The sequence below is a fragment of the Malania oleifera genome, chromosome 13, assembly GCF_029873635.1.
Source record: "Malania oleifera isolate guangnan ecotype guangnan chromosome 13, ASM2987363v1, whole genome shotgun sequence".
Taxonomy (NCBI): Eukaryota; Viridiplantae; Streptophyta; class Magnoliopsida; order Santalales; family Ximeniaceae; genus Malania; species Malania oleifera.
This window is the reverse complement of record NC_080429.1, coordinates 34,227,118-34,237,034: the sequence shown is the minus strand read 5'-3', so window position 1 is coordinate 34,237,034 and position 9,917 is coordinate 34,227,118. Positions and strand designations below refer to the sequence as shown.

General features: G+C 37.5%; 1 protein-coding gene across 2 annotated transcripts; it reads right to left on the bottom strand.

The window, feature by feature from the left end:
* Positions 1-515: 515 nt before the first annotated feature.
* Positions 516-9,699, bottom strand: LOC131146689 (serine/threonine/tyrosine-protein kinase HT1-like). 2 transcript variants are annotated; one of them, XM_058096439.1, is made up of 3 exons: positions 8,603-9,699; positions 4,032-4,487; positions 516-859 (listed from the first exon to the last, which is right to left on the bottom strand). In XM_058096439.1, the coding sequence occupies exons 1-3, from the start codon at positions 8,963-8,965 to the stop codon at positions 626-628; spliced, it is 1,053 nt and encodes a 350-aa protein (XP_057952422.1). In that variant the 5' UTR covers positions 8,966-9,699; the 3' UTR covers positions 516-625. The 2 variants fall into 2 exon arrangements, with proteins under 2 accessions (XP_057952422.1, XP_057952421.1); XM_058096438.1 differs by having other exon boundaries at positions 516-822.
* Between the last annotated feature and the right edge of the window lie 218 nt (positions 9,700-9,917).

Genomic DNA, 9,917 nt, shown 5'->3' with positions numbered 1-9,917 from the left:
AATCCAAATCCAGGCCTAGCCTTAAGATGATGTATAATCAAATCTAGGCCTAGCCTTAAAGATGAAGGTATCTTTTGCTTCTTCTTGTACAAATTTCTTTATTCATTGGTGGGCTAAAATGGTCAAGGGGCAACTTTCTTTGTGACTACTCTCATTGGGTATGGCTGCTGGAGTCCACCTGCTTAACCAATGCCAGGAAGGACAACAAGGGCACACACTAGTCCTAGGAGCTTGGAATTGGGATTTCCAAATTGCTTGTGTAAATTTGAATAAAACATCAAACAAAATTGTGCTATATTTCATCAAATGCATACAAATCCAAATTGGAAGTATGAAACTATCAAACACCATGCTTGACTTCAATTCCCTACTGAATTTGAGGGCATTCAAGTTAGAGTAAGGAAAACCAATCATATAAGCATTAATATTAACATGCAAATTTTAGGAACTCATTTTGTGCATTAATGGAACATAAAAGAAAAGAGGGGTAAGAGAGAGGAGCAATTGTAAGTTCATGAGCTTAATTGGACAGGCGATCATAGATATGAAATGAAAAATATGGTACATTTCAAGCATCATAGTTCATTTCAAGTAGATCCTCAAGCTTCTGAAGAAGCAGACCTGTTTACAGGCTATGGGCGGTGATACACTTTGGCAAGCAATGAAAAAAATTGGGACTCTTTGAAGGTTTGTAGGATGTGAAAAAACTAGGATTCTGTTCAATAGACTCTGCAAAACCCTCCAGAACTGATACAATCTCATCAAAATGAGGCCGTTTATCTGGATTTCTTGACCAGCATCGGTTGATGAGATGATTAAATCCTGCAGGACAATCAGATGGCAAAGGCGGTCTCTCATTCTGCACAAAATCATGCATTGCAAATGAATGACTTTTCTTTCTGTTCCATGAAGAGAAGGAAAACTCCATGAATGATACATCTGTGGATCAGTGTGCATTTGTGTACTTTTCCTGACAAATTAATCAAGACATAAATAGATCCACACTGTATTTGAGAGCATGAATTTCAGACCTTGAATTTGGATTTTGACGGATTTGGACAAATTTTAATATAATGTTATATTACTTCTTAATTTAAATCCAATAAAAATCCAAATTCAAGTTCTTTTCAAACATAGGACCAGTGTATACTAAAACCAGAAATAAACAAAGATGTAAACTTCAATCAGCCTATGCTGTCTTATTGAAATGACCTGATATGAATAATTGATCTAAGATATTAACATAGGTACTGCTAAGTAAACCAGAAAGATATTCCTTCTGAGGTAAGAGGGGAAAGGAGCTCCAGTCCAAGAGGAAGCTTGATGTGTCATCATGTAGAATGTTGGATGGGCCCACTCTTCAGGTAATTTGTCCTAAACTATGAGATACTAAAAACTGGCTCATACTATACCCCGATTAGTTTGGTATTAAAATGCTTAGTTGAATTTAATTTGACTGAAAAGGTTGGCGGCGAGGAAAAGTAGAGAAAATGGTAAGGTAAAGAGAGACTCACAATTTTCTCACCCAACATGTAACTTACATGTACATGGGCATAGTGGCATATGGACTTACAACTCAAGTGAAACTGTCACATGGACTTCACTGCAAACTTTCGAATACTAATGTAGCAATATATCGTCCAATTGTTGCACATAACAAAGTGAATACAGGCTCAACCCAAAGCCAAGACAGCTGTCGAACATAAGCAAAATGTAACCAGAACTGGAAGTTATGGACACATAAATCGGGTGCAAAATAAGGTGTAAAACTGTATTAGCATCATTGAACAACATTTAATTCTGCAGTGCTCTTTGCTCAAATCATTTTTTTTTTTTTGTTGTTGCATAAAATTCTCCCATTGGATGTCTATTTGGGTAGGTTTTGGCCAGTCCCACTCTTGGATAGTAGCAGGCTCCTTGTACAAGTGGTAGGAAACTAGACTACACAAAATATATAAAAATTTCTACTTGGTGGACTATTCCATCAAGACTCAAACAAGGAAACATGGTGACCTCAATCAGAATGCTATTTCCAAGCTTGTTTTATAACATAGTTGTACAAGAGAAACTCCAGTAGGTTGTGCCAGGTTAGATGTCAGTCGAAGCCCTACCTTCAAACCTTGGGTGTTCAACCCCAGTTCAATTTCCTCAACCCAGGTAACATTGGGCTGGGTTTGGGATTTGAAAGCATTTTGTAGTTGTGGTGGAGCTGCTGGTGGATTGGGTGAAGCTGGAGATGGATGCAAGTCCACCCCTCGAACCCAGGGCACTCAACCCCAGTACAATTCCAAGCACAGCTAGGTTTGGATGCGGTTTGGGATTGGGGGAGCATTTTATTGGCTCCACAGGTTGATTTAAAAGACAAATGCTTGTCAAACAACATAATCATATAACTTAACAAGCATTAGCTACAATTGTCTCCCAAACTCAGCTCAAATTGAGGTCGAGCAGAGTTTTGCTAATCCAAGACTAACCTAAACTATAGGAACTTAAGCCTGTAAAAGTTTGGATTGGCCAGCCCAAGTTCCAGTCCTGCCATGGATAGATACATTTGGATTTGCAGTCCCAATACAGGGTTAGTCCTAAGATGAAGGTACGATCAGGTTTTTTATTTTTTTTTTGTTTTTCCTTTTTTCTGGTATATATTTATTTGCTGGGTAGAAAAGGGTAAGGAGAAGCAACTAGTTTTTGACAGACCTCCTTGAGGGTGACTGCAAAAGCCCCCTGCTTTAACAGTGCCAGGAAAAGCAAAAAGCGCGCACACCAAGGCCTCTACCTCAGGGGGCCGTCAATGGGCAGCAAGTGGTCCCTTGAGGGGGCAGCAGCCAGCAAATCGTCCCTTGAGGTAGTTGAGTCATAATTTATCCTAAGATCTAGCCAGGGCATAATGGATTACCCTCCTAATGACATGTAATAATGGCATAAAAGGGGTCCAATGACACAAATAATAGAGGTAGAAAAAAGAAAAATGAATACCATCACTAAGAAATATTATTTCAATGAAAATTATGTATATAAAAATGAAAAATAAATGTTTAACTCTAAAATTAAAACTTATTATTACAAGTAAATGGTAAACTATATGCATCTCACTTTTATTTATTTATTTATTTTTTTGAGGAACCATGCATGTTTTGGGGAATAACGGGGTGTAGTATGCATGCGGGTCTACAAAAATATAATTTAGCATATGATGTATCACTAAGTCATGTGAGTACAACACACGAACAAACATGCACAAGGGCAACCCAAGTTTCCAAACTGGAGAATTCTATATCTATATTATTAGTGGTTGGAAGAACAGGCAATGATACCTAATTAATCTAAAAATGCTTAAATAGTGAAAAATAAAATACAACCATCAATATTTTTTATTAAAAAAATATATTTTAATTGGTATTAACTATTGAGTTAAACAAAACAATTAATAAGCGCTTCTCGATCCAACTATCCCATTTTAATTCTGACTAATGTTTTCTTCCATATCATCCGACTTAGGGATGACAAATCCTAGATGACATAAGCAATCATTTGTATGTATGTCCTGGCCATCAAATTGTAAAATTTTCTTGCTCTACTCCTAGTTTTAGAAAGCTAAAATCAATGTGTGTATGTATGTGTGTGTATATATGGATATATATAGATATTATCTTAGTCACCCCTAAACTTAAACATATCTTATTAATTTCAATCTCTCTCTTAATATTTCTTACTTCAAATTTTTCACAATTTTAGTTTTTACAAGCTGAAACATTATCATACACAAACATAAACTATGAGATCTCCTACCTGAGTCTACTCAGCCAGTTATTTCTCCATGATTTGATCATTCATTGGAATATCTATAATGAAATTGAAAATTTCTACAATAAAGGACTAAAAGAATCATCTAGCCTCTTAATACTATTATAAAGAGCCAATATGAAATTATCCAGTGCCATGCGGATGTAATACCAGGGTTTCTATTGAAAACATTAGAATGAAGAAAATACTTAAAATGCACCATAACATAAAATAGCAAGCAGAAATACCTTCTGGGAGACTGCAAATGCAGCCTGTTCAGGAGTCATATTGTTAAATGGAATCAATGCGGTTAAAAGTTCCCAAAGGACAATGCCGAAACTGTAAACATCAACTTTCTTAGTATGGCGCTTTTCTTTGATCATTTCAGGTGCCATCCAACGATAAGTACCCGTGAATCCCTTTGCACTTCCACATTGAGATTCCAAGCATGAGATACCAAAATCTGCTACCTTCACACACATATCTTCCCCAAGCAGTAGATTTTCTGATTTAAGATCCCTATGAATTATCCCTTTAGAATGAAGATACTGCATCCCACGGCCAATATCAAGGGCCAACTTCAGAACAAGGTTAAGTGGAATTGAATATGGATCCTGCTGATGGAGGTATTTTCTCAGTGAGCCCCCAGCCAAATACTCAGTGATGATACAAAACACAGGTGGCTTCTTACAAGCTCCAACAAACTGCATAAAGAGCGCATAATTATCACAGAATGGTTAAATAAATGATGGATTAACAGTAAAGTTCGTTTATTAAAAATTTTATAACCAATTTCGATTTCAATTGTTACCAACAATGTCCAGCATTAATCATTAACAGTAAGTAAATTTATGTGTCAGCTTGCACAAAATGTTCTGGACAAGCGGAATGTTTTTTCTCTTCCTGAAATTTGAGATTCATACAATATGTACATAATGGATTGATTGTGTGTAAAATGGGCAAAACTGCATTAAGATGCATAGGCTTCCTCTACAAACAAACTATACCAATACAAAATCTGTGAAATGAAATCACAAATCAGCAATAACCATATAAAAATTATTTTCAAGAAGGGAAATCATATTTAAAATGAATTTCAAGCTTTCATTGACTATTTTATGAGCTGGCAGCAAATAAAAAACCCATTTAAGCAAGAATGAGTAGTGTATAGGAAAAACAATGAAAGACACAAATAACCCCAACCTCAAAACATATCAGCAATCCAAAAGAATACAGATGCATGCTCCATGCACCATGCCATCCAAAAAAATGAATAACTCTTAGCGAAGGCTTCTGCATCCAAAGTCACTGAAATAAGAAACCATAGCATGTAAAGATTAGATTTTCTTACTGAGGAAGCGTACGTAAATCTAAGACTGGAGCATCAGAGACTTTTGAAGGGAGGGAGGGGAGGATAAAAAAACCTCAAGCGATACTAAAGTTCACTTTGTTTACCTTCCCACAAAGCATCAACTTTTTGCAATTTATAAGGGTTTTTTCTTTTTCCTTTTGTTTTTTTTTTTTTGGGGGCGGGGGGGGGATTGGGGAGTGATCGAGAAGGAGGGGATATTGCTGCTTGATCAGTGCTACTATAATTTCTGTTTTGTTTGGGAAGAAAAAATAATTCAAACAATATTTAGTCCGCACTCCAGCTGCTAAAGGAAGCATACAGGGAGCCTAACAAAGGTAATCCAAGTAAATTCAGTCTACACAATCCACCAAAAACATTACCACCTCACCCAACCTCCTCAAAGGAAAACTTTGATTAAGTTGAGACAATCTCTGAAAGCTTGGTTGAGCTGCTTGAGCAATGATGTGATAGGACCATACTTAAGATTCAAGCAAACAAACTTTTGTCATCGTAGCACTAAACAATGTGAAATTATGTCTATTTCCTTTTATGTATGAAACATGTCCTGCGTAAGGCCATCTTTGGTAAGAGTTCAGGAGAAGACTGCAAGGGTAATAAGTCCAGATGAATTCATATAAGGGTGTAAAAAAAGGATGCATCAGTTATAAGTCTGAATGAAGCCATCTGAGGTTAGAATTCAGTAAAAGGCTACACAAATGAAAAGTTAAGAATTAAGATTAGGGCAAAGACACTGACCTCCATTGAGGTTTGGAAAAAAGACAGAGACCTCCCTTGAGGTTTCAAAAATCCTAGAAACCTCCCCTGAAGTTTCAAAAATTTCAGAGACCTCCCTTAAGATTTGCCAAAAGAAACAAATCTCCCCTTGTATTTTTCTAAAAGATAAGTCCTTTAAGGAGAGGTTTGTGTTTTTTTGCCAAACTTTAGGAGAGGTTTGTAGTATTTTTGAAACCTCAAAGGAGGTCTTTGAGATTTGTGAAACCTCAAGGGAGGTCACTTTCTCTTTTCCAAACCTCGGGGGAGGTGAGTGTCTTTTACTTCTAAGATTAATGTCCTTACTAAGATAATTTTTGGAAAATTTAGGTTGCTTGACCTGCCAATCACAGGTGCAAGGTCAGTGCCAATGACCCCTGAACAAGAGCATAAGTCTATGAAATGTGACTCAGTTTATGCACATCACCAAACCCTTCTTTTGAATACTGCCTAGACAATGTTGAAGTATTCAAACTCCTCACCAGGAAGAATCTTATTTTCCAGTCATAGACTCAGAAGGAAACATGCCTGTGGGAATTTTTAGGGATTGAGTACAACATTCTTTCAATAGAAATTGAGAATTAAAAACTTTGGTATCCTAGAAGAGCACGAAATGGAAATAGGCAATAATTGCTAGACTCTAATTCTATGGATCCATGTTTGAGAAGGGTCATTGAAGCATAAATACCATTAACTCTACATGGTGGAAAGGATGGTGTGTTAAAAATAAATCATAATCTGGTTCAACATTATTAGACAAAACATAATGATCAAGCTCAGCTGCCACTTATTTATGGAGAAACCAAGCATGTGAGCTCTGTTCTTAGTTGGGCACCTTACATGATGATAGAGTATGTTGTAGCTGGAGCCAGGAGACAGCCATGAGAGCTGGAGCTGAGCTGGAAACGCGTGATGAGTTGGAAACGCGGTGTTATAATTGTATTATATTTCTAACAATTAATTTTAAATGATTTCGGTTAAAATCGGTTAACCGAATTACCCGAATGGGCAATTCGGTCGGGGTTGGTTCGGTGTCTTTCGGCAATTCGGTCGGTTCGGTTAATGGTTTATATTCCATTTATCTCCATTTTATCTCTCCATTGTAACTTTCCATTTATGATTGATTATGTTTAATTGTGATCAAATAGTGATTTAAATATCAGCCCTATAAATAGAGGGCTGAGGAATACAAGAGATGAATAAGTGAGAAGCTCAGAGAGCAGAGAGGAGAAAGAGGAGGAAGAGAGGAAGAGAGAGAGTGAGAATTGTAATTTTTCGGCGAAATAGTGAATATTTGGTGTCTGCTCCGTGGACGTAGGTCGATATTGATCAAACCACGATAAATTTCTGGTGTCACATCTTTCTGGATGCTCACAGGTTCCTAACAGAGTAACTGTTAATTAGTTCTTTGACAAAGGAATGAACAAAATTTTGCCTTCTTAACATTCTTGACAAGTTAAGTTCAAATGTACAATGCTTCAGGTTTAGCATGCGAGACACAGTGCTGAGTTTTTCTAACACCATCTCTCTCAATACTAAGCATTGATTGGCAATCTAACCCTGTGTCGCAACATTCTTCCATTTCCCCCATCTTTCTTCTCCTCTATAAAAGGTGCAGAATTCAGGTCTATTCTCCACTGGGGGGGGGGGGGGGGGGGGGAAGAAAAAAAAAAGACTAAATAATAGTACTAGCAGAAAAAAACAGCACATTGAAAATAAAAAGAAAGAAATTTTAATTGGGTTAGAGGTCTTTAGGCTTTGTATCATTGGAAAAGTGCATGAACAAGTATGTATAATTATGTTGGCTATGTTCATTGCAACGGCACCGCAAAAATCATAATATCATAAAACTAGTGTGTTCCATCACATAACAGAGCCATTATAGTGATATTTGATTTTGTAAAGAATGAAAAACAAGCGGAGAATTGTAAATCAATTCAGTTTATAAGGCTCAAAGCAAGTGGATGAAAAGGGGCAGTAAAAAAAAAAAAGAGAAAAGAATATTAAATTTAACAAACAATATAATAAAGGAAAATGCAGACAACTACTCTAGTTCGTATGGTTATTTATCGCCGCTGGCCGGGCTCCAAAACCTTGTGAGGATAGATGAAAAGGTAAAGAGTATGCATGTGGGTAACGGGTATACGTCATCAGTAGGTCTGATTAACAATGAAGGCTTGATGGTCGACATAGAAGTCCAACAATGCATGACACAGACAAACTTGACCAATTGGAATTGCTGAGTAGAGAAAAAAGGCATCTTCAGATTCAATATGAAAAGCACCGTGTTTCCTACATCAGAAACCCATTATCGCGAAATAAAAATTGCTTGTGGATAACAATTTTAAGACCTATTAAATGTCATTTTCACTGTACCTTTACCGGATTTTTTTTTGCGAACAGTTTTCCTAGGTAAGTTTTGCACAGAGAACATTACATGAACAACAATAAACTACAGGTTCAAACATTAAGCGAACTGGGTATTTAGCACTTAATCCAAGGTTCCGAAAAAAAAAGGCACTTTATCTCGCTCGCACTCAAATAGAGAGCAGACAAGCTAAATAGTCTATACGCTATTCAAAAAATGCAAAATTTTCTCCAAGAATCTTCAATGCGATCAAAGACTAGAAAGAAAAGAAAAGAAAACAAAAGCCACTTTCAGAATAATGCCAAGGTGGGAAGTGGAACAGAACTTACAGCGATTATATTAGGATGCTGCAATCGAAAGAGCAAAGCAACCTCCGAAGTGAACTGCTTCTCAAGCCAGCTCGCCAAGCTTTCGTCTTCTTCTGGCTGGCTTATGAGCTTGATCGCCACATCCCTTTGCTTATATAGCCCTCGGTAAATCCTACTGTGCCGTCCCGACGCAAATTTATTCCCAATATACAGCTGCGACATATCGGCACTCCATTGCTCCTCTCCCTCCCCTTTTATCGCTGCACCTGAAGAGACCAAATACTTGGACCAAGACACAGCTCGTTTGAACTCTCCGAGCGACAGGCTCCTCCCTGATTTACTATTATTGTTCGCAATTTGCTTAAACCAGTAAAAATTCTTCATGGATTAAAACAAATGCCTGACGAAATCATCAAATCTAAACCTCTTAAAGCTCTCGACCCAAATGCAGGTTCCAAAAGCGCCCAATATAACCTGAATGTTCAAATTAAATTAATTACAGAAAAAAGGAAGATTTATCTTCAAGCTTGCACAATCCAGCTACATTTCGAATTCTCCGCCACGTGGAACTGAAGCACCGAGAACTAGAGTCCGAGACGGCACATCAAGGATCTAGACGAGCCATCTGTGATCTGTCCAAGCAAGAAATAGAGCTAGATAACACTATTCCTTCACCAAAAACCTTCAAATCAAGCCGCGTCACTCTGCATTAACGGCTAAAAAACACCTCCTTTTCCAGAAAAACAGAAATGCACTCTTCAGATGACGAATCTATAAACCGGAACCAATAATTTGGGCAAAAAGAAACAAAATCAAAGAATCTCCACCATTTTCAACAAAAAGCAGCTCGAAAGACGCGGTTTTTCTCATTCATAACCGGAGCAAAGCCATGAAAGCTGCAGAAAGCGAGAAGCTTAGAGATAGATCGCTGTGGTTTGATATATATATATATATATATATATATATACACACTATAGAGAGAGGGAAAGAGGGAGAGAAGATCCGTGGTTGTTGTTGGGAAGGGGTATTTTCTGGTGCGCAGTGAAAGCATATGCAGGAGCTGGCGGTTCTCTCTCTCTCTCTCTCTCTCTACGTTCTTAACGTGCGAAGATCCACTCTTGAGGAGACAAACCGGGTATCTGATAAAGACATGAGTTCTGCTATTGCCCCTCGGATCACCGTAAAATATTCAAACTGCCATCCAACATCCTCGGTGCTGAATTGACCGAAGTATCCCCCGTCCTTCTGAATCTTACAAATTATGACTCGGTTGAAGACTTTTCTTACCCTCCGGTTTGGTTGAGTAGAAAATAGATAAGGACAAAAAAGTAAGCAG